The sequence below is a fragment of the Centrocercus urophasianus genome, unplaced genomic scaffold, assembly GCF_019232065.1.
Source record: "Centrocercus urophasianus isolate 14NV4802_14NV808 unplaced genomic scaffold, USGS_Curo_1.0 seq_26, whole genome shotgun sequence".
NCBI classification, from domain to species: domain Eukaryota; kingdom Metazoa; phylum Chordata; class Aves; order Galliformes; family Phasianidae; genus Centrocercus; species Centrocercus urophasianus.
The window spans coordinates 9,113,719-9,141,098 of NW_024884822.1; the positions used below are offsets into that span (position 1 = coordinate 9,113,719).

A 27,380-nucleotide genomic window follows, 5' to 3' on the forward strand; every position below is an offset into this window, starting at 1 on the left:
TTTTTTTTCCTTTGCAGCACCAATGTGGTTATGAATTATTCAGAAATAGAGTCTAAGGTTCGAGAAGCAACCAATGATGATCCATGGGGACCTTCAGGGCAACTCATGGGAGAGATTGCCAAGTAAGTGATAATTTGAGGCAGTGATGAAGAAAGGCGCATTTTATAGCGGAATGTGAAATTTGCTGTTAAATCAACTCTGGTAATGCTGACTGATAATACTGAAGGGATGCTGTAAATAAATTCCTCTTTTAAACACAATCTTTTTTTTTTTAATGTGTAATCTTACAATGTACTGGAAACTGTCAAGCAGAAAACGTAGTCAAATTATTTTTGAAACACTTGATTTTACGTACGGAACCTCAGTTTGTTCAGTGGGTCTGACTTTGCTGGAGTGTTTATTTTCAAACTGATTTTCTGTGACTTTTGAAATAGAACGGAACTGGTCAAATTCTTTTTGAACTGTTTTCTGCCAAATTTAGTTTGGAAGTTACGTGTTTGACTAGTTGCTGTAGTTATCAGGGTGTTTTCCTTTATGAAAAGCATTATTCTACTGCCTTAGATTTGTAGATTAATTTCTTTCTTTTGTAGTCCTACAATGTAAATTACTTCTGTATGACTAAGAAGCAGTGATAGCTTTTTCCCTTGTAATGCTGTCAAACTCGGATGGCTTTAGATCAAGCCTGCCATCTACTGTCAGTGCTGAGACTTAACAAGCTATTACTGCAAGCCACTGAGAATAACATTTCTTTACTCCTTTTGTTTAATTTTTTAGGGCAACATTTATGTATGAACAGTTTCCAGAACTTATGAACATGCTTTGGACTCGCATGCTGAAAGACAATAAAAAGAACTGGAGGAGAGTTTATAAGGTGTGTATTAACATGAACTAGAATTATTCAGGATTTTGTTTGGCTTACAAAGGATGTAAGTGTAACATTGTGATTTAGTGTGATTAAGCAGATATCACTGTGCTAGAAACCTGTAATTTCTTTACTAACTCTCTGCTTAATAAATCTATTATTGCAGTCAAAGATGTCTTTCAAGGGAAAAGTAAATATCTGCTTTTAGAAAAGCTACTTCATGAGTGTAATATTGTAATTGCATTTTGCTGATGTTCAAGCATTGGAGTAATATTCGCATTTTTAATCTAACCAATGGAATTGTTACTGTGGTACAAGAGAAGCAGATGATAAATTATTATGCTATCAAGACAATGTTCTTAAAGGAATTAAAAAATATCTGAAATAAGATTAAATTGCAATTTAATTTTATGACAGTTCATAATTCTGTAAATTGTGGTTTTGCTTTGAGTGGAGGCAGTTTTGTTACAGATCTTGTTGTATGAGGGTATGCCCTACTTGCATTTTGGAAACAGAACTGAAAATCATTTGCATTTTTCTTGTCTTTGGCTAATTAGCGTGGTACGGAAACTTTTTGCTTAAGAATATCATGCTGCACTTAAAGTGGCTTTCAGTGTTCACTGAATTATGCAAATATAACCTCATTTTTATAGAACTGATGTATTAAACTAGCTTATATTTTGTCGATGCCTGGTTGGAACAAGACAATTAATTCTAAGGCATAGTTTGTGCTTTTCACAGGTGCTTGAAGTTTTGTATTCATAGTAATTGTTTTCCCTGAAGTACAATACAAATTAATATTTAATGCTATCACACATAACTACTTAATGTTATAAAGGCTGCTTGGAATTGCTTATCAGTTTTGGATAAGTTGAAATATAATGATAGTTTTTAGCTGTTAAAGGTACTACTTCAGAGTGGTTTTTTTTCCCCAGGTAGAAATCCTAAACTTAAAAAAAATTAAAGTAATTCTTCATTCATTTCATAACTTGCTCAGGTCTGTCCTGAAATGCAGTTTTGAATATCCATTGCATCCAGTGTAAGGCTTCTTACATTTTTGTAGGAGTTACTTTTGGAAGCTGTGACTGAGAAGCAGAAGAAAATGTTTCATTTTGCAGAGTTACTTTTTTCTTTTAAATTTCTTTGTGTATTTTAAAACAAGCAGCCGCTGATGAAGGCAATTACTTGTGATTTGGTAACATTAAATTATAGTTTAACAAATGCAGTTTTGATATCTTGAAGAGCAGAAAGTGTGTGTTTGGGGGAGGGAGAAGATGGATGTTGGCTTTTTGCTTTTGTTTTTTCTCTGTAGGTGAACCCATATTAAGCAGTTATATAGAAGGGGAAGATCTTATTATTAAATAGTTTTGATGGGGGCAGTTTTGGATTTCGATTTTTTTGTTTTGGGGTTTTTTTGATTGAGCTTTTGTTCATGCAATCATAAGGTGCTTTGTATTTTTATAGTCTTTGCTGCTCCTAGCTTACCTCATAAGGAACGGATCAGAGCGTGTTGTTACAAGTGCCAGAGAACACATTTATGATTTGCGATCCCTGGAAAATTACCACTTTGTAGGTGAGCAATAGAAAAATCTTATAAGCAAATTAAAACAGTAGTTGGAGTTGTCAGTCACCTGAACCAGCTTAGAAGCTTCCCCAGTCTAATTAGAATGTGACTGTTGCCAGTTGTGTGAAGAGTGCAGAATCCAAGACGTGGGACCCTAGAGTATTAATTAGTGAAGACAAGAACTTGCAGAAAAGACTGGCTAATAACAACAGAACCAACACAACATGAGTGTTCGGGTTTTTATTAAAATATGCACTAGAGACTGGTCCCCTGTGGTGTCCGTAAAGGAATAGCTTTAATCATATGGGAAGAAAAGGTTAGAGCTCCAAAACACACACATCTGTTTGAAGCTAGGGCTTTTTCCTCCCACCAAATAATATTTACAGTGCAAAGGCAGCAAGGCCAGTGTGTGTTTTGAATGTGAAAAAGGCTGGGAAAGGAGCATGTTTAGCTTGTAGTACATCCTAACTGAAAGCACTTCTTCAAAAATTGAGTTTTGCAATAGGAGTGAGTTTCTGCAATTAAAGTTGCAAAAACTGGACCAAAAAGACCGAGCAAAAAGGCTTATGTTCTGGAGGGTTAAAATATTTTGTGGAAAATACAATTTCTATTTATAACACTGGTCTTTTCAATGTTTTGGCAGCAGTTAAACATTTTCTAAGCACACCATTCAGTGAACTGTCAGTTATGTAAGGCTGAGCATTTGTGTTGAAGCAATATTTGGTCCCCTTAAAGCAGAAGCAGCAGACCTTGGTATCCTTAAGATATTTCACTTCAGTTACTTTAATCGTAACCTAAATTTTCTTGATAGTTTGTGAAGTTCACTATTACTGCCTCTACTTTATTTTCTTTTCTCATTTCTTCCCCCTCTCTTTCACACTCCCTTTCCTGCATTACCTGCATAGATGAAAATGGCAAGGACCAGGGTATAAATATACGCCAGAAGGTGAAAGAAATGGTTGAATTTGCACAAGATGATGATCGACTTCGGGAAGAAAGGAAGAAAGCAAAGAAGAACAAAGACAAATACATTGGTGTTTCTTCGGACAGTGTAGGAGGGTTTCGATATAGTAAGTATTAACCAGGCTTTGCTGGTCAAGAGTTGACAATCTAGACTTTTAACTTGCCTAAGATAAGCAGGGAAAAAGCCCAGATAATTACTGAGGAATTTCTAAGATGCTCTTTTACATGACAAAGAAAAAACATTCTTTAACTGTTAGTGTTTTTACTATAATTAAATAAATCTTGCACTTCTTTCCCCCACATTTAATTGCTTCAAAACCTATTTTCCTTTGGCAGATTCTTCAGTTTTTTTAGTGAGTTTTCATGTAAATAAGTTAACTAAAAACCTACAAGCAGCATTGATGCACTGGCTCAGCCAAAACTTAGCTATTTTCTTTTCACCTTTAGATGGAGTCTCACTGAGAAATGAATGCTGCTGTAGCAATAGGGAAGTCAGAATTTCTTACTCTTACTGTAATAAAAAAAAAAGAAAGTGATACTTTCTGTCTCTCATAGGACAAGAATACTGTTTTACCTACTTTCTGCCAACCTACTTTAGAACAACTGTTTAACTGGAATTAGGGCTTTCAGGACAGTACCACTGTTTTGGTGAAACAATGGAGGTACTACGTACCATTAGACTTGTTAATTCCCCAAGTAATTCTGTTTAGACATTTGAGAGCTATCTGGGTTATCTATGTGGATTCTGATGTCTGTCAGATCTGACTTCACATATGTGCACCACGTATATTGTAGAGCTTATATATCAGGAGTTTATCAAGTCACTGTCTCAGTGTTTATAAAACCTTGCTTGATTAGTAGTGTTGGGCCCGTGTGCTTTTCAGGGGAAGACTCCCAGAGGTAAGACACAATTTGCTTTATGCAGACCTATTAAGCTTATATAAGATTTTGGCTGTAGAAGATGAAATACCATCAACTTCTTTTCTTTTTAGTTTTGTTTTGTTTTTTTATTTTTTTAGAGAGTACACTCTTCTTTCTGACAAGCTTGATCAGATAAAGGCACACAACTGGCACACTGTTTTTTGTACCTAGTCCAAGTGTGCAGCTTCCTTACTCCCCAGTCCCTGCCATAAAGCATAGCAGGGATCTGAGCTTGAACCTGCTTTTTATGTATGACGTGTCCCAGCATGTCATCCATTATTTAGCTGTCAGTCTTAAAATGTTTATCGTATTTTCTTTGGCATGGGTAGATTCTTGGGTTCTTTTATTAAGGGACGAGTCCCCATGTCACAACGATACAAGCCTTTGGTCTATTAAAATCAGTGACTTCTTTGAGAGAAGTGTTAGGTATATGATATGTATGAGTAGGAACTGTACATGACCTATACTTCAACTGCTACTCTTTAGTGCTCTGCATTTCTCTACTATTTTTGACAGATTACTTCCCCGTGTTGCTCTGTTCTCCCTTTTCCTCGTATGCAGAGCAGATGGAAATCTCTATCTCCATGGCAGGATGTCTTTATTATATTCTTACAGGCTGTTGCTACTAGCCTGGAACTCTGCTGGTTCTCTCTTTAAGAAATACTTATGAGTCACTGCATCTGTACTTCAAGTACATGTTCCTCTATCTATTCTCTCTGTGCTTTTCTTTTGACTTGCTCTGAACAGAGTCGTGATTCTGTCTATGTATGCTGGGTGGAAGACTTTTTTTTCCCATATATTCTGAAGATTTAATTCAAGTTTTTGAGTTTAAAGGACTGTCTCCTTTTGTCGTGTATTCCATTGTTATGGTAAAGGATTTTTAATTTTCCTCTCATCTGTTGAGTAAAGTCCTTAATCTTCCTAGCTGCACAAAACAAGTTTTCTTTCCCAGGTCAGACTTTAACCTAAAAAAAAAAAAATCTAGTTACTTAAATAGAAAATGCTTGTATTTTCATAATTCTGCTTAGTTCTTTTTGTCCTGAAAATGCTGAGTTCTAAGTTCTTTTATCTTTATTTTAAAATTCCTATTTCACAAGAAAGTCTTTTAATGGCACCCACTTTAAAATGCTTGGGAGCCTGACACAAGCTGAAATAAGGCCATTTCACTCTCCTGCAAAATTTAAGTCATACTGCTGTTCCTTACAATTTCTCCTTCTCCAGTGATAGAGATCCCACTGAGTATCTGGCTGATTTCTGTCAGGCACTCAACTTTGAACAAATTTGTCTGTCCTTTATGGATCTAAACAAAATATGATTGGAGACGTGCATTTATTTCCTTGATAAGAAAAATGTATTCTCTGGTGTATCGTGTTATTGGACAGATAGATCTCAAATTCTACACCTTGTAGAGCTGAAATCCATCATTTCCTTTTTATTAAAAATGGCTTACTTGAATACATCTTGAACATGACCTGAGCTACAATTTAATTTGTATGTTAACCTGAAGTAATGAATTTTTCACCGTTCTTCCTTTCTTCTCTTCAGTCTTACTCAGCATTAGCAGTCAAATTCACATTTTTCAGTAGTATTAAAAAAAAAAAAAAAAAAAAAACCAACTCTTTTCTGTGTGTGATGGTTCCAAATAAAAACTGTCAGCTATCTTTAAGATCTCACTATGGAGGTCTCAATTACTTGAATAGAAAGAGACAAATTTTCTAAGTGTTCAGTAAAGACCAGGGTACTCCATGGCTGAGGAAAAAGCGAGTTGCTTTACAGTCTCTTTTTCATCTTTCTGAAAGGAGGTTTTATTTAAATGATGAGCATAGAAAGGAAAGAACAAAGTTACTGTGCATTTCTCACTTGTCTTTAAATAGTTTGGTACAATGCTTTTATCTGTTCTTGGATTTCAGTGTATAAAAACCTTTGATTTACCTCTGTGAACACACAGGTTGACTCAGGATGAAATATCATGCATTAAGTGTCTGTTACAGAACTAGTATGTCCCATTTCTGATAAGCTGCTTATCCAGCCAGGGTTGGTTGTACCACTTGTGGTTCTCCAGCAGAATCTAATAGTATCCTGATGTGCTGCGTAGTATGTTAAGATTGTGTGGTTGTCATAAACAGAAGTCTTTGATTCTGCATTTCTGCCACTTAATGATGTGTATTACATACTGTGCATTGCTGTAGAAGTGCTAATTCAGCATTACAGGAGCTTTCAGTTTGCTTTGAAATTGTGTAAGCTTTATGCCTTTAGAGGGGAGAAACTTGAGAACAATTTGAAAGAGACCACAGGCATTCATTTGCTGTTACCTTTAGTGTTTTTGTCTTAATGCCTTACACAGGTGAAAGATATGATCCTGAGCCCAAGTCAAAATGGGATGAAGACTGGGATAAAAAATCTTCTTTTCCGTTCAGTGATAAGTTGGGTGAGCTAAGCGACAAAATCGGAAGCACAATCGATGACACCATCAGCAAATTTCGAAGGAAAGACAGAGAGGACTCTCCAGAAAGATGCAGGTACTAGAGCTGTTTTGACATGAATTTATTCTGTGAAATTGCTGTTACAAAGCTCTTTGACACTACTGATTATTAGCTACAATCTGCTGCCATTCTTTGTGTGGATATGTGTTTAGGGTCAGTACCTGCCTCTCTTAGCAGCTTAGCCTCAGGGAATAATGTAGCTCTGTTCATAGTTAACTGCTCTTGGCTGCCTTCCACTTTAGCCCCCAGCTTAGATGGCTGCTGGCAGTGCAGGGAATTTGGCTGAAGTTCCTAAGCTTTTGCTTGTCTCAGCGTTTCAGTGGTCTTCCTTGTGCCAGTGTACCTGAAGTTGCTGTTTAATGCTACAGTTATGCCAAATGCTGAAGTGTTAAAGAAGAGGGAGATACAAGATTGCTTTAGTCTATCTTGACACCACGCTGCTTCACTTCTTCATCTGAGGAAGAGGGTGGTACAGGTGACTGACTTCTGCACATTAAAAAAAAAAAAAATTGAGCTTCCTCAAGAAACTTTTTTTTTTTTTATGTATGGCAATGAATTATTTTGAAGTAAGGAAGAAATCCTACTCTGCTTTCCCCCATAGAACTTTAAAAACATCACTTTTCAACATGTGCATCAACTTTTGTTATTCAGAGATCGCATTCACACTTAAGAGTTTGAAATTGCTGAAGAGGAGGTATTGAAGTATACTGAAATCGTACCTTTTGGGAAACAGCTTAAAATTCAAATTTGCACTGAGATCTGATGAGCATTTCTTACAGGAACATGTTCAAAAACATCCACGCATTTAGTATGTTTATATATGTGTAGATGTATGTTTGTGAATGGACATGTATATGTTACAACATCCACCATACTGGAGCAATTCCATAGGAAAACGAAAATAATGGTAGCATTTCCAAGAAAAAGGCAGCGTGGCCTTGTTGCTAGGACATGAATAATTCATGAACTGGTATTCGTTGCACACATCTGAGTTTTCTCTTAGAACTTGCTGTCGAAAGACTACAAAGAAGACGGGATCAGAAGAAAAGTAAACAATTCCAAACTTAACAATGATACATTGCTGTGTGCTTTTCTGTACTTTCAAAATGTCTGTGCAGCTCACTGTCCACAGTTCATGTAGAAAATGTGCAATAAGTAGTTTTATCTTCTGCTTCATTTCTGATGGCTCCTGAGCTCTTAGTTGTGCTGAGATAAAGCCTTGCACCTTCCAGTATTTCACAGTCCTTCATACAGTCTGATTTTTTTTTTTTAAAAAGGCAGTTATTTTGGTAACATACTTGATATATATCTGTATCACATATTATGGTCATCTTTTCTTTTGGTTAATACTGTTTCTTTTCATTTCTCTTTTGATCTTGTAGCCCTTGTCCCTTCTTATTTGCTGTTCTTCCATTTTGTAATAAGTGTTAGGTTAGTATTTGTTCTCTTCTGCAATAGTAAATGCAAGCTATGAAATAAAGGGGTAATTTGGGGGGGCCTAAACAAGCAAGGAAGATTTTGGTAGGTAGTTTCAGTTTTTCTTATCGTAAATGGGAGGTTAGGCTGCAGCAATATGGCTTCTGAAACAATGCCTAAAATGTTCATCTTGACACAGTGATTAGACAATATGAAAATCATGACGTTTTATCAGTGTGCCAAAATGAAGAAATTTCTTCCTACAGAAAGCATCAAAAGATCTAAGGAGATAGAACTTACAGGTTATAAATTGTCTGTACTTGGAGATATTAGAAATACAAACTTCAGAATACGTTTTATACTAACTGAATGCTGTATTTGTATGAATTTAAATAATTAAGCTTAATAAAAACATGAAATTTTAATAATCATGTAACTTAACTCTCAACAACGCAGTATTGTACTGTGAAGGCTTCATGAAATCCATATGCTTGTTTCTCTCCTTTCAGCAAATTATTAAAAACAAAAAGCTTCCAGAAAAACTTCCTAGTTGATGTAGTAGCAGGCTACAATTACTAACATGGCATTAAGGTGCCATTTCACTAGGAAGAGTGGCTAAATGGTGATAGCTGTTCATCTGGCAAATCTGCTGTTATGTGTTCTCTTGTTTCCAGTTTAATAGCTTTATAAATCATTTTCTGTAGCATTGTAAAGCCAATAAAGGTCTTGAAGCACAGAAAATAAATCTGACTTGTGCATCTTCAGAATGTTTGATGGAAGCCAGATGATACAATCTTTACCTCCTGTATGCACAGCAGAAGTACTTGGCCTAACTTCTGGATTTCTGACTGCTGGCAAAGCCGGTATTTTCCAGGGAAGAAAAAGAAAAAATGCTCAAAGTAACCAAGAAGTTAACTTGTGATATATCTGCCTAGAGTTTGTAGTAGCTTACAGTGAAATAGCAGTTCACACAACTAAGTACAGAGAAACCTACTCTGCATTTTTATGTATTGCTGTGGAAGAATCTTTTTTCTCCAGAAATATATCCCTTTGGAATTAGAGAAGACCATAAACAATATCCCACAGGAGTAGGGAAAACTCCACTTCTCTCTTAGTTTTGATTATTCACTTAAGACCAAATAACTAATAAATTGCTGCCCTGATTCTAGCCTTGTATGCGTTTTGTTTTTCTAAATTACCTGCAGATAGGCATTGTTTCAGAAGATCCATTAGGTTTTTTTTGTAGAAATTCTTGTGCTTTATCAATCCTTGTTTCTCCGGTGTTCAGAAAGGTTGCTGCAGGCAGCAGGACGGAAGGAAGTGAAACATCAGTGCTGCTTTGACAGGAGGCAGCAGCAATGTTTAAAGGCAACTTTTGTTACCGTTTGTAGTAGATTCTATTCGCGAGGTCTTGGGCAGTTGCCTATTTCTGTTGCCTTAAGGACTGTTGTTCAAAGAAAGCAAAAACATATACTAATCTCAAGGCAAAGAGAACACGTATCCATAGTTTAGTTTCTGGAAGTTACAGCCACATATTTCCTTTCTAGATCTCTTAATTATTTAGTACAGCGCAAGCTGTAACTTCTATTTTTTTTAAGTTAATTCTGCAGTTCTCAGTTGAAGCACTGTTATTTTACTATTCTGAGCACAGTAAATACACTTCAAGGGAACATTAATCTGTAATGTCTGATTGCTGTTAATGTGATGGTTAAGGAAAAACTTAAACCAGATCTCCTGAGACAGTTCTGAAAAGGTACAGGTTGTCATAGAAAATTGGGTATTGTAATGTTTGTCCTGCATTCTGGCATGCATGTTTAATTTCTTTTTTCAAAAGCTTTTAGGCATTTATTTTGCTGTAGATCATTAAGACTCACTCTTCTCGTTCTTATATTGATTGGACTTTATCAGTTACTTCCTCAACCCACAGTGTATGCATAGACTAGGCAGGCTCTATAGTGAAGACAAGAATTGCATTGCAGCAGGCTTTAAGAGACTTAATTGTGATTGTCCTGACCTTAGTATTTCAACATGTTTACAAAGAACTTTTGTCTTAAAGGCCTCGGAGGAGTGTGTATGATGTAGGGTGCTAACATGAGCATCAGTCTTCTGTGTACTTGTATTAAATCCTGATGCCATAAATAAGAGTGTGGTTAGGAGTCCCATTGTATTCATTCTGTACATAGTTAATGTACGTGCAGGAATCCCAAACTGGAACAGTAGTCTGTTGTTTCAAGTCAGTGTTAAAGTTGGAAGTATAAGTTTAGGTGACAACATTAGAGCTCAGTTGTTTGTTAAGGTTGGCTCGAGCAAATGTCAGCAGTCACTGGGCCTGGAGCTGTGAGTTCAAGAGCTTTTCTTTAAAGAAGAAGTAGTACACTGAGCATTTGCACTCGCTAGCAGTAATGAATTGAGCCATCATCCCTAGTGGTGTGTAGGTAGTTTGTGTAGAAGAAATGAAACACATGCAGTGTGTTCCAAAAAGCCTGCTATTGTTAACAGAACAAAGGCTACCCTCCAGAGTATATTTCAGTTACTGTCATATTCGTACTGACAAAGGGACATCATTTCTTAAATTTTAGTTTTAATATTCTAATGCATTATTAAAATATAAAACCTTTCCACTTTCAAGTACCTTGCTAAGGGAATTACTATTTCAAAATACTCTTCAATATATTTGAGCTTTTTCTACAGTAATTTTCAGTGTTATGTACAAATCTTGCTTTGATGATAACAGGCAATATGACTATTAGCGGAGGTGAAATTAGGTTGCTCGTGAAATGCTTAAAGTGTAAGAGTAGAAAATTTAAGAATAAAAAATATTGCACAGTGACATCTAAAAAAGTGTTCACTTAAAATGCTGATGCTTTTATTCTTTTACATTTTGAGAATAAATGTGTTTTCCTGTGGAAAATGAATAGCATCACTGCATTGCATACTTATGTAAAAAGTTTTTCCACAAACATCCTGAAGAAAATAAAAGCCCATTTATCTAGAAAGGGAACTGGGTTGAAATAGGAATGGTGCTCTTCAAATCTGAAAGTTAGTACCTGTATCTTGTTCACTGCTTGCTGGCTCTTGGTCTAAGTGAAGAGCAGATTTGCCAGCTAAACTTCTTGTTGCTGACTTGTTATACAGTGTGTGGAGGAGTTCCCATCAGAAGGTGATTAAGTACGCTGGGTTTAAACACTGATTTCCTGTTAACCTCTGTGTTGGACTTGCAGCTAACATTTAACAAGATAACTTGCTTCTCTTCATCTTTTGTGTACTATAGGTGTGGTTCTATACTTAGGATGTGTTATTTAAGGCTGAAACTAGCTTTCTCAAATGTAGGAAGTAGCAGTATTTCATTATGAACCATCACTGCAAGGATCTGCAGTAATCAAAACTGTTGTGACCTACGCCAAATTGTCTGCTTAGCTAACTGGGTAGTCCATCATGAATGATATTTACCAATTTCATTCTTCCAGTGACAGCGATGAGGAAAAATCAAGAAGAAGTAAATCTCCCAAAGCTGAATTTAAGAATGAAGAGGAGACTGTGACAACCAAACATATTCATATTACACAGGCTACAGAAATTATCACCAGCAGACACAAACGTTCAGCAAATCCTTCAAAAACCATTGACTTAGGAGCAGCAGCACATTATACGGGTGATAAAGCAAGCCCAGAACAGAATGCTGCATCTCATGCTGGGCAACCTACAGCAAAGGTGAGACAAGGAAAGAGCGCAGTAGAATATCAATTTAGAAAACTTTCTCTAAACTCTGGGGCAATTTCTACTTTAAGAATAGAGTTTTTATTATGGTATTCAGGGGAACTGTTCTATTAAAAGTGAGTATGAGTGATTTTGAAAGGCAGTGAAGCTAGCTGTTCAGTATTAGTCTGAAATTTAGCTAAATTTTAGCAATTGAATTTAAAGACAAACCTGCTATCTCTAGAAAGCACTCATCCTAAATGACTTCAAGTAGTTTTCTTTTTTGTGATGTTGGTTGGTTTTGGAATAGACAAACAGCTGCACTTCAAACTGTATTTCACACACAACAACTTATAACTACACAGCTTTTAGGCTTTTCTGTAAGTTACTGTAGGCAATATAATTCTTTAAACAAGGTCATTTTGAATTGCTTGTGTGAGCGCAGTTGTTGTCTTTTCTGAACTGGCCTGATCTTAAGCTTGTCTTAATTTCAGCTCCATCGCAGTAACTTCCACAGAAGTTCTCCTTACGTTCATCAGGCAGACCTTAGTTTTCCATATGTATATATAAAGATAACTGTAGGAATTTCTAAAGGAACTTGTGGTGAGGTGTAATTTTTTGTCCTACTTAAATTTCCTTCTTTATGAAGACTTTTAATTATTATGGAACTGTTAAAATGTAACTTTCTCTCTTAATGCAGGTCAATGTGAAAGGAGTTCTGCAAATTTCACTCTTCCTGTTTTCATAAAGGAAGACATCTTTTCCTTGAACAAATGATGCATCTGTCCAGTTCTGTTTTAAAAGTGGTAGTGACACAAAAGATTAATTGCATTTCTTTTTCAGGCTTTTGTATCCTCTGGCAGCAAATCATCAAATGACCTGGTTGATCTGTTGTTTGATGGAGCGAGCCAGCCAGTTGCAACAGGTTAGTGTGCTTTTATGGTTTAATCATCTTAATGCATATTCTGATGAACCAGTTCTGAGGATAAACTTGTTTGATGTTCCAAAGATAGAGAAGAGTAGATAAACTAAAACTCAGAAAACTTCGAGCTGCTTAGAATCTTTTGCAGAAAGATATTGTGTGTGTTATTGTATGGGGTTAATAAAAGAAGCACAAAGATTAATCACCACATCAGTCAACCTTTGATTTAGAGGGTTGTTGTTGTTGTTTTTTTAAATATTAACTATTTTGATTATAGCTAGCTTAGAATAGAGAAGGGGATTTCATGCATTTGTAGTCTCACAGCACAGCTGGCAGTTAACTGTGTGCAAATTTCTTGTTTAAAGATCAATTTGAATAGAGAATTAAGTGTGAGTGTGTACTTTTTCACAGATAAAAATGTTTTTTGCAACTTTCTTCCATCACAAATAAGGAACTAGTATTATTAGATATGAGATCAGTCATATTATTTGTAGAAGAGTGTGTGTATTGGCACCACAGATACTCAGCTCCTGCCTTCACTTTAAAGAAAACCTAAAAATCATAGAATCACTAAGGTTGAAAAAGACCTTCAAGATCATTGAGTCCAACTGTCTACTTAAGTAGCCACCAATATTTCCTCACCATGTCCCTTAGTGCCACTTCTAAATGTTTCTTGAACACCTCTGGGGATGGTGACTCAAACAATTCCCCGGGCAGCCGCTTCCAGCACCTCTTTCGGACAAGAGTCTTCATTCCAAACATGGCAGTCCAGTGGCTGGAGTCCCATATGTGGCAATTTGACTGCATTCACACACACGTAAAGACTACTTCTGTTCAGTTCTGTCTTGAATTATGTCACTTCTGGGTACACTATAGTGGGAACCCATGTGATACATCACACTAGGTATTATAATGTCCGAGAAAAGGCTGTGTTATGAGCACCCTATGCAACAGAATTCCTTTCATCACTAGGATACCAAAATGATACCTCTGTAGGAATTTAATAGAATATCTTTCAAAATTCTATAGGAGAGGAGGGAAACTGTCACAGTAATCTACATCTCAGCATTGGGAATGATTTATTTTGCATTATTCTCTTTATTTAGTGAACTTCATATGCAGAGGTGTTCATGTATGTAGGATATAGCACAGCTCTGGAATTTTAATATCCTGGACTCCAACCACTACCCCTAATCAGTACTTGAGAAGCTTCAATACTTGGCTATTATGGCCTGTGTCCTCTTGACTGGAAAAAGGCTGAAGCATTTTTTGTTTTACTTTTTGTTTATATATGTGTATATATATATCCGTGTTAAGAATAAAAATACGCAGTTCAATTTGAGCTTTGCTATATTTCAAATAGACATAAAGTGCTTCTGTTTTACAGAATATTCGAATCCTTCATCAGGATTCATTTGGCTCTTTACTGTAGCAAACCCTTTTTTTTTTTTTTTTTTTTTTTTTCCAGCCCTCCCCTCTCCTCTATTTTTTCCTTTTCTCCACAGCAGCATTTGGAAATAGTATTGAGAAGAGGCGTACTGCCAGTTGGTTCTGCTAAACAACCTCTTTCCTGACCTGGAAAGGGTTCATTTGTAGTGACAGATCTCACATGGGAATCTTTAAGCTCACGTTGGGAAGATTAGCACTGTCCTTCACGTGCAGGTCACTTGTTACGACCACTGCTCCTTGCAGCACAGGGTGTGGGAACATTCCCAGTGTTGAGCAAGAGACAGAGAAAGGACTGCATGTAGCCTTTGATCTGTCCTGTGAAGAAGTTGGCAGTAAAGTTGTATGAATTCAGTGAACTCAGAATTTGTTTATCTATGTGTGGAGATGTGGAAGAAAGTTGGTGAGGCTTAAGGTCTTACACATTACTATAGCAGCACAACTTGTACGTAAGGAGAGGTGGGTGGTTGCTGTAAAGGAGTAGGCTGTTTGGGATGTAGAATACACAGACTTGCTGGAAGTAATTTTTCAGGTGTTACTGGAGACTAGATTTTTAATCTTAGCCAGTGTTACCTTTAGAGAGCTAATGCATTCAGCTTAAGCTTTTCAACCTTTCTCCAGAACTCTTTCATTTTCAAATAGGCAACAGAGGTGGAAAAAAAGCTGACTGAGAATGTTATTGAGTTATTTGGGGTTAGAATAGATTTTTTTTAAATCAAATAACTGCATTTTTGACAGACAACCCCAGGATAATAGGCATAGCACGTGAGCTTGTTTTTATGTTTTAGGATGCAATCTAGAAGAATTCGGGAGTATGGTATTGCTACTCATTCTGCTTATAAGCCTTCCAACCATTCCCTGTGTCTGTCTTACAGAGTTCAGTATGTGGTGGGGAAGAAAGAATTGAGGATGTACATTGCAGTAGACAGAGTAAACATCAAAACATTTCTGTGTATAAAATGCTTATTGCATCACTTCAGGGTTTGTGGTGAAGAATTTTTTTTAGCTTAGTGGAATCTTTTCCCTTTTGAAGCAGCAGTAAAATGATTTTAGTAGTCTATATTTCTGAAAATTCAGAAAGACCATCCTTGCAATACCTTCTGTGGTTCTCATGTTTTATACCATATGTTATACACCCTGCAAGAAAAGATATTTCCTCCTGGAAGAACAGTTGCCTTCTTAGCAATGTCTACAATAAAATAACATTAAAAAGAAATACAAGTGTGCATGTATCAGAAAGTGAATGGTTCCTTTTATTACTGCTAGCCATTTATTAAAAAGGAGATGGTTCTAGTTTAATTAACCCAGTTGAGAGTAGCAGATGGGGCAGAATGTCTTGCAGCGTTAAGACAATTCAGAAATGGCACCAGATGTTGGAAGCTGTCCCTGGTGGTGTTAGAGTGCAGCACAGATGTTCCAGTCCCACCTGGCTAGTTTCTAAGCACTGCAGGCTAAGCAGCTGTGATGTAACCTATATAATGTACGCATAACACTAAAAGCAAAATAATGGAACTGCTGCAGCTCCTTCTAAGGGCAGGTCTGTTTAGAGGTGAAATCTTTGAGGACAAACAAAAAAGGTCAGTCTCTCAGCTTTCTCAGGTCAGTGGAATAGCTGGCTAAAAGCAACAGCAAGGATAAATGACAGATTCGTTTAAAACTATTTCTGGTTTATTTTTTTTTTTTTTAAAAAAAGCTTTCTCTTATATAAACAATGGAAGATTTAAGAATAAGAACAGTATCTTTTCTATACATTGCCTGTATATTTTTTATAGTGACGAAATGTTCCTGTTGTACATTCAGAAGTTAATAATTTAGATGTCTACTTGGAAATCTTAATGTTCATGCTGCAGAAAGAAAGCAAACAAAAAAAAAGCAAGAAAAAACATAAATGCAAGCCATGTCCTTGAAATTTCGATTCAAGTTCACTGCAAAATCATTCATGCTTTAAGTAACACAAAAACTAAGCACAAGTTATTTAATTTTTCATAGTAGGCATAATAATTTAACTTCTTTACAGTGAGAATATCTGGCTTCTATATAAAAAAAATTCTAAAGTTTTAATTTCATAAACTGCAAGCTGGCCATATCCCTCACTATCTGAATACTTTCTAACATTTTTATTCTCTCTCAATTTATTTTTGGTGGTAGTAAAAACTTGGATCCTAAGAAAACAGAACTACAAAATCTGCAGTGCAGTTAGACATAATCCAGTTTGCTGTTGCTCAGGCTTGTGTAAATATGGTATGGTGATGAACAAGAAAAACACTGTGGACTTACTTAGCACAATCAATAAATTCATCTTGCCAAATGCAGAATGGCTTTTCATAAATTCTGCATGCAATTATTGCAATGGATCTTTGCACAATCCTGTAACAGCACTTGTCTCCCTTCTGTTTCTAGATGCATCAACTGACCCATTTGGAGGATTTGCTGATTTTAGTTCAGCTGCTGCTTCAGCAAGTTTCCCGTCATCGCAAGGTAGGATTAATTTACAGATTGAAATGCTGTTAAAGTGGAGAAAGGATGGAAGAGGTGCCACGTGGCATCTCTCATTGAAAGTCATTTCCTTTTTCAAGGCAAATTTTGTTTATTGAGCTGGACCACAAGTGTTGGTATTGTGTAAGGAAGAGATTCATTGTCTAGCACAGTTTTTGTCTCGTGGGCCTGAAACTTTAATAAACTTTATTTCAGGAAAATGTTGGTTCCAAATATATCACTTTTCATTTTAAAACAAATGCTTAAAACTTAAATTTTAACTCCAAATCTAATTTTGAAATTGACTGAAACAGAAAGTGATTTAGTAAAACCTGAAACAAACAAGTGTGGGTCTAAATGCTGGCTGAAGAGCATTCATTAAGCAACTTAGAAGTGGGTTTAATAGTGGGCAAAAAGCTGTTTTAACTGGTATTCTACAATGATGAATGCTTTGGTATGACAGCATCTGTGTTTCCAAAATGGTTGGGAAATAGGCTGTAGTGATAAGACTATTCAGATTATTAATCACTGGGATCTTCCCAGTGCCTTGTGTAATGTTACTCAACTATTTGCATTAAGTTGGTTTTTTTTAATACTTTGACTAACAGTTTGCAAGCAATATGTACACACTGGTTCCCATATGTTTAGATTGGTTCTCAGAACTTTAAAGATGGGGGCAGGGCACTAAATTAAATGGGTAGGTTGGAAAAAAAAAAAAGATAAAATTGTGTTAATTGGAAAATAGGAACCCACCTGTGCTAGAAAATGACAGCCTCAGCCCCCACTTATCTTCTGTGATTAAAAATAAAAATTGTAGTTGTTTAAAGAGAGAGAATCATGCTGACGTTGTTGGATGGCATAATGTAGGAATTCTGAGGCACAAGCTGTTTACAATCTGCAGTGCGTTATGGGTTGCTAGTGGAAAGATTAGCACGTTGAAGGAGAATTCAGCCAAGGTATGTCCCTCATCTACAGTATGTCACTGACTGTTGCTTATATGCATTACAGGGATGAAGCTGACTGGCACTTTTCTTCTAGCTTGACTAAATAATATTGTAATTTCACTTCCCTTTTAAGAAAAATCTACTTTAAAAAAAATCTAGATTTGAAGTCAGACATAAACAAGTCCTTACCAATCAGGAGAACAACATGTTGATAATGCTCATTAGCACACCACTCAGATTTGCCCTTGTCTGGCTGCATGGGCCACAGTTTAGAGCTTTCATATGCGCAGGCAGTTGGCTCAGTGCATGTGCGTTCTGCATGCAAGCATACAGGTTACTATGCACACACAGCCACTGTCTGAAAAACAACATGGACAGAATTTCACTTAAAATTTGGATTGGAAAAATAATGCTAGGAAGCCACCTCAAAGAATCAACTTTGTTTTGGCAACCTACTACAGTAGTATCCAGACAGAACAATGATGCACGTGAATACAGAGGGAAAGGACTTGCTGCTGTTTGTGAAGTTAACTTGGGCAGCAGTGGTGCTTGTACCTGGGTGTTCTCAGTGAGGATGTAGGAGTTAGTCCAGAATGTGGAGAGATCAGCAGATCTACCTGTGACACATTTTAGGCACTGTGATTGTCTTTTTTTTTCTGTTGCTGTGTCAGGAAGACTGTATTGGACATGCATTAGTTGGTACACCTTTAGTTTACTTAGTAGGAAAGAACTGCTGTAATTTTTAACAAGCTTTCTCAGTCAAAACCAAGTTGTTTGGCAAACACAAAGCCGCCTACTATGCAAATAATCTGTGTGTTAATACAACCTAAATTGATACAATCCTTTATCTGCATTAATGTGATTAATCTATTCCAATCACCATTATGCAAGGGACGAGGAGGCCTGTAAAATGATTAATCATTCCTGAACAGCGTAAGCCCCTCTAGAAATCCTTTCCTTCTTGATTAATCATCTTTGAAGCCCTACTGAAGGGGCAAACCCTCATACGTTTTACCCCCGTTTCCATTATTGGTGCTCAGTGCACAGATCTGAACATAGATAAGTAAATGCTGAGTGTGCTTCTTCTATCAGGAATATTTAAAGTAGGTTTTAATTTTTAATATGTAATACTAATTGAAATATTCTAATATAGTCCCTGTTTGTGAGGGAGATCAAAGCAAATGTTCTAAGAAGGCCCTAAGCTAATGAACATCAGTGCGTTAAATGCACTAATATTGTTGGCAGTACTTAGATTTTGTGAACAGATTTAGACTCCTACTATTCTTTATTTGCTGGTAAATATAAAAATAATTGAAGGCTGAACGTGCATGTATGTTGATAATCTTTTATATTGTATGTAAATGTTCATGCTGTTAGATTTTTAGTAATAGAATGCAGTTAAAATTGCTGTGGGTGTCTGTTACTGAACTGGACATCATGTAGTTTGAAAGCAGAAACTGTCGCTAGATTCATCAACCCCAGCTTTTATGTGTCTGAATCTTTATTAGCTCGTCTAAAGAAATTCAAAGGATGATTTAACTGTTCATTAGAACTTGGTTCACTTCACATGGCAATGACATTGTGTGTCTCTTAGCTCAAGTACCACAAGTGTACCAGTGATATAATCAAAAAGCTGACCTGTACAATGGCCCAAACATGGAACAAGATTCACGATGTAGTAATGAAAGCAGCTTAAATGACATTGTGTTTTTAGCATCTCCTGTATGTATTTATTTTAATCTCTTCTTTTGCTATTACTGTTGTGAAGTAACCCTTTTCTGGTTAATAGAAGAACATGTTTTTAAGGAAGAGAACATCTACTTTATTTGACTCGAGGGTTATATGCTCTCAGATCACAGATTTTTGCCTGTGGACCTCTGTGATTCTGAAATAGGTACCCTTGCAGTTGTGTATAAACAGCTTGTAAGGCATTTTACAGCTCTCTTTGTCTCACTGCTAATTGCCGTGTTTTGTTTTAAACACTTGTCTGCAAAAACCCTCTTATACTGAAATGAAACAAACTTCAGTGATGACCTGTGAGTTCAGCAAAACTTCTTCTGAAGAGTATATTAGATCCAAGATTGAATTTCTGCTTCATGCCAAGGAAAATATGAAAAACTTGATATGTTTTACACGAGCACCTCATAGGATGGAAAGAAATAATTCCTGATCACCTCAAATAAGTCTCTAATAACCTGTTTACAAAGGGTTTTTTATTTATTTCTCTCAGCATTTTTTTTATGCAAAGGGTTACTGATTGTATACATACAGATCTTGAAGTAGCTGGTTTTGCATTCTGTCATGACAGAATTTCTTTCAAGTGGCTGACTTCTGGTAATTGTTCTCTCACCAAATAATACAACTCTGAGCTAAAAAATCAAGTTTTAGGTGTTGTTTTAACTAGAGACTCCAGTCTACCCTTAAGTTATCTTTGTATTTCAGCTAAAGATAATCTGTCCCTGTTTGTCTTGTATCCACAGGTGACATGTTATCAAACATCCTTCTTTCTGTGTATGGATGTTTCATATTTCCTTTGCTACCTTGTTAAAATTGTTGGAATATTCATGAGAGAGAATGATGTCCAGATGGAGGTTCTACCTGCAGATGTTAATCTGGACGGACACAGATCAGCTCTCATTTGTTTCAGTTCATGGAATATGGCATTTGTTTAGTGCCATCTTTTAAGTCTTCTACCTTTTTTCTTTCCATCTTTCACTTGCACTTTTCCCTTCCCCTCAGGTACAACAACAAGTGGAAATGGAGACTTTGGTGACTGGAGTGCCTTCAACCAAGCTTCTCCTTGTCCCAGTGCTTCATCTGGTGAGCTCTTCAGCAGTGCAGCACAGCAGCCAGCTATGGAGCTCTTCAGTGTCTCACAACCAGCTTCTGGCCAGCCTCCAGCTGCTTCAAATTCTACAGATCTTTTTGATTTGATGGGACCCTCTCAGACAACCATGACCTCTTCACAAAGTATGAATTTCTCTATGATGAGCTCCAATGCTGTGGGCGTCGGTTTACCCATGTCGAGGTCACAGGTATGCTGCCTTTTGTACAGTTGCTAAATGAGGTTTCTCAGTCTTTTGCCTCTCCTTAATCACAGTGTTGAAACTGGATCCGTTCCACTCTTGAAATCCATACCTAGTCGCTCAGATGTTGTGACCAGCATTGCATCAGAATATTTTGTCTGAAAATGACAAAATGTCCTGTAAAGAAAAGGTGCTGGAAGTTCTTGAAAGGCCTCTTTTTATAAGCTGGTCTTCCCTTAGATGATCTCCATTGTTCTATGAAGTGTTGCTGCTTTGTTGGGGAAGAAGAGGTTGATGACATTTTAAACCTTAAAGCCATCATCCACTGGATGTTACAGGTTTCCAGCCTCAGGTATGTGGAGGTGACGACTAGTCTGTTTTCCCAAAACCCAGAGCTGCCTGCTTATGTGGAAGTCACTGATTTTTTTTTTTTGGAAACCGTAACAGGTCAACTTGATATTGGGAATTAAAAATCAGTACATCTGAGTTCAAAACTTGACTATAGATGTTCAATACTGCATAGTTATGTGATCTTGATACTATTTTAACCTATTCTAATGATGTAACAGCAAATGGCAGTGATGCTTTGGAAGAGCTGAAGTTCATAGAATAATCTCATTGGCTTTTTGTTGTGTTCTGTGGAAATGTAAATACTTGCTGTTTAGTCCTGAAGCCTATTAGTAATATTGTTTCCAGTGTATGCCAACAAACTTTTTTTTTTCATAGCCCCTGCAGAGTGTGAACACTATGATGCCGAAGCCTAATTCTCTTTATAATGCAAGCACAGAGGTGGTACCGAAGAGTGCAAACAAAACTCTACCTTCAACTTGGTCAGATCCCAGTGTAAATATCAGTTTGGACAATTTAGTACCTGGGATGCAGCCTTCCAAACCCCAGCAGCCATCACTTAATACCATGATGCAGCAACAAAGTGAGTTTTTGTTGATGCTCTGTCTTGCTTTCATGCTTTCTCTGGGTGTTTAGTAAACTGTCCTGGAGATGAAGTATTTTGTTAATTACTGTTTTCCTGTGTTCAGCCACAATTGTTTTCTTAAACTATTGTAATGCTGCTGACACTAATGGTATTATCTGAACAGAGGTTGACAAGATTGACAAGACTGGTAACTGCATATCTTTACAGTAAATTTTGCCCTGTTGCCATATCTTCATTTCAGGCTTCCTGAACTGCTAGAACTTCTCTAAAATTCACATAATAGTATTTTATAGCAATGCATGCTATTTAAAAGTTATTTGTATATGTTTTCTGAGTCATCACATAGAGAATGTGGAAATGAGTGCAGTAGCTACATTTTGGCTATCGTATCTTTCTTTGTTCACAGTGCATCACATCTTTATTCTCACACAAGTTACTTAAAACAAACAAACACTTTCAAACAGACTCTGATTATTTTTGCATCCTTTTCTCTTTTTGCAGATATGCAACAGCCTATGAATGTCATGACTCAAAACTTTGCAGCTGTGAACCTCAATCCTCAACCTAACATGATGCCTGTTCGACCCCAGACAAGCCCAGTGATGGGAGGCTCCATTCCTGTGGGCATGGGAATGTCCAGTGTGATGCCAGGTACGATGGGGATGACTTCCATGGGACCCATGCCTATGTTGAACCAGGGAACGATGGGAATGAACATGAACATGGGAGTGCCAGCTACAGGAATGGGTTTGATGGGCACAATAGGAATGGGAATAACCAATATCTCTATGACCTCTATGACTCCTGGGACTGTACAACCCAAGCAAGATGCCTTTGCAAATTTTGCCAATTTTAGCAAATAAAGATTGTAAAAATAAATAAAAATAAATGAGCAGTCTGAATGAAGGATTTTTAGCTGTACAAATATAGCTGGGAAGGGATGGAAAACACAGATCAATACATCTTTTTTTTTTTTTCTTTATCAGTTCAAGTATCTACATAAAGAACCAAAAGCTATTTTCTAAATGTTGAAATAACTAGTATTCAAATTCTGGAGAGATGAAAGGTTCTTCTAAGGAATGTATTAAGTGATTTTGCAAAATAATTTGTATTGAGACCATCAAAGCCTTTCCTAGGTAGAAGAACCAGTTTTAACTGTGGGACTTGATGGAAGACTGGAATGGGGGTTGAGTAAAAATGATTGAATCTAATTTTATACTTTTCTTTTTCTTGAAGAGCTTGACTTTCTTTTTCCCCTCTCCCTGATCACTTTGTCATGATTGGATCATTCCTTTTACTACCACTCTTAAGTCCACAATTGAAGTCACTGAAGTACAATAATCAGTTTTTTATAAGAATATATATTTTTGTCCAAAAATGGCCTACATATGTGATTATGGCTAATTCAAAGGGACCTGGAATGTACATACACTTTTGCTAATGTTCCAGCCACGCTGCTGTATTACTCAAATTTTTATTGTAAAAGTCGTCTCTCAGCAATTTGGTGATCACCAGATTTTTGGGGCATTACGTGCCACCATTGTTGTAACTGATATCCATTGCAAGCCTGGGAGAGGATTTGACTGAGACTGCTGGAAGGTTTCCTTTTACAAAACTCCAGAAAATGCACTTTCTTGCAGTTCTTCTACAGTGGAAGTTAGCATCATTTATTCTACCAGTATCCCTATGGAACCACTGGTTTACAGTGTCAGCAGCAGTCAAAAGGCAAAAATGTTAATTTTTTGCATCATTACAAAAAATAACAAGATGAATTACACTGTTGAGTAAATCTATAACCCCACCTAATCCAACAGCATTTGATCTTAGCTTTCATATAAATCACATTTAGTGATTCTTTTGTGTAAATATGGCATTAGAAACTGTGGAAGCCAATAGAAGAATAAAATATATATATATTAATAAAGGAAACCTGTAGCAGTCAAAGATTTTACTGATTTACTGAAAACAAAAGAATGAATTATGGTTTGTTTTTTTTTTTCCTTGTCTAAATCTGCATCTAAGTTCACATGAATCATGATTCTAGAATGTGGAATACAAAGATATTGTTATATTCACAAGCTGGGAATATTGGTAAGAATAAGCACTATACTATAGGTATGAAATTTATTTCCTCCCTTTTCTTACGTTGAATTTCTTTTTTATTATTAAGTTGATAAAACTTTGTTTCCATTGTATTCATAATGTTCTGTTATACATAACATTAAAATGTTCATTAAAATCAATGTTGGGCTGCTTTTCTTTTCATTCCATTTGACATTTATGAGAGCATTTGGGAAAAAAAAATAATTTTAATTTGGGCAAAGTAATTTTTATAAATAATTTAAAATTGTTTAATGACTTCTTATCTGAAGCCTTTCCTATCTGGCTCTACTGTTAGGAATTAAAAATGAAGCAGGCAAGATATCCTGACCCGCTCCAGCCTTGCTAATGCTCCATCTACAACATTTCTAATTAGGCAGAAATTCATGTACTTCAGCTAAGTGGTAATGAAAAGTGATTCATTTGCTGAATAAGAGATGAGAGTGAGTGTAATTAGCTGACTGCGGTTTTTAATCTTTCAACAATTCAATGTGTTTAAATTAGTTTCAAAGAATAGGAGCTTTCAAGTGTTGTTACATCAAAGTAATCAAGGCAGGCTTTAACGGCTGAGTGGGAGAGAGCGCTCTGGTTCCTCTTCTGAAACCTTCAGACTTCTTCGGAATAACTGCCCTCAAAACCTCGTGCTGACAGATGGGAAGGTTCAAACTGGTTCAATATATGCAAAATAGTGGTGCAAAGAAAGGTGGCTCTGGAGGGTAAATGGGTGACAAGGAGAACTAAGCCTATAGTTGGTGTTGCTGCCTTTAGAAGGCTTTCTGGTGACTTGGGCAAACCTGTTCATTACACTGTCCTCTTAAGGTAAGTTTAGCTGGTTAAATAGTAGCCGTTGAGTTTCAAGATCATGTTGTTGTTTACATTGCTCAGATCTCTTTGAGGAACTGATGATTTGGCATCTAATTGAGTGGTGAATTGTAACTAAGCATTTATCAGAGTAACGCTGTTGGAAAAGGCTCGGTCAGTCCAGAGTGGATCTTTGGGTTTGTCAGAGATCTCTTAGTGGTACGTGGGCTTACAGACCAGTTGTAGCACTGAACTGACTCACTGCCCAAACCATGCATCATTCTTTCTGTGGGTTGATGTTCTAATTGTGAACAGGGCTGTATGGAGTGCAAGAAGTTCCTTCATTGACTGCTGATTTCTGCAGGTAGATGGGAGGGAATTCCTATAAACCAAAATATACATCAGAGAGGATGGTGTGATAAGATCTCTTTGGAACATAGGTCATGTGCACTCTGATGCAACTGCTACCTGCAGTGATGAGAGCGTTTTTCATGGAGTTTCCTCCTGTTCTCTCCTTTACTTAAAGTGAAGGACATAGAGTGTAGGTTATTGTGCTTAGCAGAATATGGCTTACATCGTTAGAGACAGAATATTAAATGGATTGTGAGTTTTAAGCAAAATGTATTGACCACGTTTAAGATGGATATCATAAAATATCAATATTTCAGGTGTGAGGAAAAATAGCATATTAAGAATTGAAAACAAATTACCTTTCCAGGTGTAAAATACAAATGAGCTGCTGTGTGCATGGTGATAGTTTGACCATTCATCAGCTCCTCCCCAGTATAACTAGAGTATAATCTAAGCCATGCTCCTATGTTCTTGTTAAAGCCAGGTCCAGCTATAACTGCAAGCTGTCCAAAAGCCTAGTGCGTACGCAGCATGTGGCTGCATGGTGTGCTGCCATATCAGCATGGATTTAGCTTTGCCATGCTGGCCATTGGCCAGATCTGACATCCTTGCTTTTCCCCCCCAGACCAGTCACAAGTCATGGCAGTGTGCAGAGTGCTCCAGGTTGAAGGACAAACTGTAGGCAGTCTTGAAAGTGCTGTGACTGCTGGCAGTGTAGCAGCATGGCCTTTGCACACCAAACTGAAAAGCAGCAATCTATAACTGGAGTTTAGAGCCTACAGGGAAAAAAGAGGGGATAGACTGTATTCTGTAGTAAGAGGTGAGCTTTAGAAGCTACAGAGTGCAGAGGTGGTAGACTTAGGAAAATTGTAGTCAAAATAAGTGAAATCCTTTCTAAAAGTTGTCTGTACGTCAGGAAATTTGGAGCCATTCCCTGTGTAGTTTTTTTCAATCCTTTCTTAAAAATAAAATCTTAATATGTGCAAAGGAGTAATAAATTGCAGCACAGGTGCAGGTTCAGGGATCACTAGAGCATCCACTGTGTTCTACAAAAGGAATTATATTCAAAACAGCTAAACAAGGGTATTTATAGCAGCATCTGTTTCAGCTATATCTGTCAGCTAAGAACAGTCTGACACTGCTTAAGGGAGGTGGGGGAGGGATTTATCAATGAAGTGTTTACATAATGCAGGCAGGCATTGTATACTCAAGGTGATGCCAACTCTAACAGGATAACAAATATCTAAAGACACTTTTATTCTCTGAGGCCTTTGCTCCAGGAGTCACTCTACAAAATTGCCTCTGTGTTCCTCTGTGCGTGGCTGTAAACACTTTTATGGCGTATGACATTTTATAGTATCTTCGCTTGGTTCCGATTAAAGCTTTTCATGGAGATGTAATTTTTCTCCCCCACCCTTTAGGTATTCAAAGCCACCACCCGCTAAAAGTCACAACTGTTTCAGGCAAACCCACAGGGTTTGACTGCACATTGAAAATCTTTGTTTTAAGCAAAATATTTGACTGCTAAGGAAACTTTCAGTCAGAAATGTCAGCACGCTGAAAAATCACTTGATGTACTGTTCTGAGCACTGGCTGACAGATTTGACTGGCAAAAAGAATGAGAGAATTGGAAACCAGATACTGAATACCTGCCTCCAGTTATTCCAGCCAGGGAGCTCTGCCTGCAGCAGGAGAGTTGTGCTCTTCTTCCTGTACCAGGAATTGAAGCACAGCTCTTTCTTGAGGACAAAGCAGCACTGTGTGCTGCTCCTAGGAGGCTGGGGTTGTGTGGTGATGGAACGTGTGGCTCTGCAGCTCGTTCACATCAGCCAGAAGCACACAATCACTGTGAATGTTTTCCAAAGCACTCAGATTTGGAGCTGACCCTAACGTTTTAGACGGCTCTGTGGGAGAGCTCCTGGGCTGGTGGGAGAGAGGATGGCTATTGTTGTAGCTGCACTTCTAAGATGTGCCTTATGGGAGCTGCTTGTAGAGCTCCAGGGAAAGAAAGGCAGAAACAAGTTGTAAAGACAACGTGGTGAGCCCTGCAAATATTGTGATACAAAATGGGGGCCTGTGGAATTTGAAATTCAGTCTGCATGGCTTGGTCTGGTTACAACTTTACCTGGCTGGGATCTACAGAAGTTTGGTCCTCGTCAGGTACAGCAGCCTTTAAAATACGTAAGGATAAGCAGTAAAAGGAAATCTGCTGAGTGAAGCAAACGAAGCAGGGAGCAAAACTCAGTGTATCCCTGTATGTCTGCGGCTGGGATTTCTTTACATGGCATAAGCCAACTCTCTCTGTCTTCACTGTTCCATGTGTAAATGGTGCAGCTCAGCCCTGAGTTTCAAAACTGTCTTCACTGTTCACAAATTTACAGATTTTTCTTCTTTTTAAATCATGTGCCATACGGTACTAGTTCACTAATTAACTGGCTCTTTAACAGAGCTACAATTACTTTGTTTCATGGGAAGG

At 37.1% G+C, this 27,380-nt stretch overlaps 1 protein-coding gene across 1 annotated transcript in view; it reads left to right on the plus strand.

Annotated features, from left to right (window-relative positions):
- Positions 1–23,895, plus strand: part of CLINT1 (clathrin interactor 1) — a 47,975-nt gene extending 24,080 nt beyond the window's left edge. Inside the window, exons 2-12 of the mRNA XM_042826167.1 lie at positions 18–122; positions 775–871; positions 2,327–2,435; positions 3,332–3,496; positions 6,655–6,829; positions 11,677–11,920; positions 12,749–12,830; positions 16,674–16,751; positions 20,432–20,727; positions 21,445–21,649; positions 22,154–23,895. Coding sequence (XP_042682101.1) covers positions 18–122; positions 775–871; positions 2,327–2,435; positions 3,332–3,496; positions 6,655–6,829; positions 11,677–11,920; positions 12,749–12,830; positions 16,674–16,751; positions 20,432–20,727; positions 21,445–21,649; positions 22,154–22,515 — 1,918 coding nt within the window. The 3' untranslated portion in view covers positions 22,516–23,895. The remainder of the gene's footprint in view (positions 1–17; positions 123–774; positions 872–2,326; positions 2,436–3,331; positions 3,497–6,654; positions 6,830–11,676; positions 11,921–12,748; positions 12,831–16,673; positions 16,752–20,431; positions 20,728–21,444; positions 21,650–22,153) is intronic.
- The last annotated feature ends 3,485 nt before the right edge of the window (positions 23,896–27,380 follow it).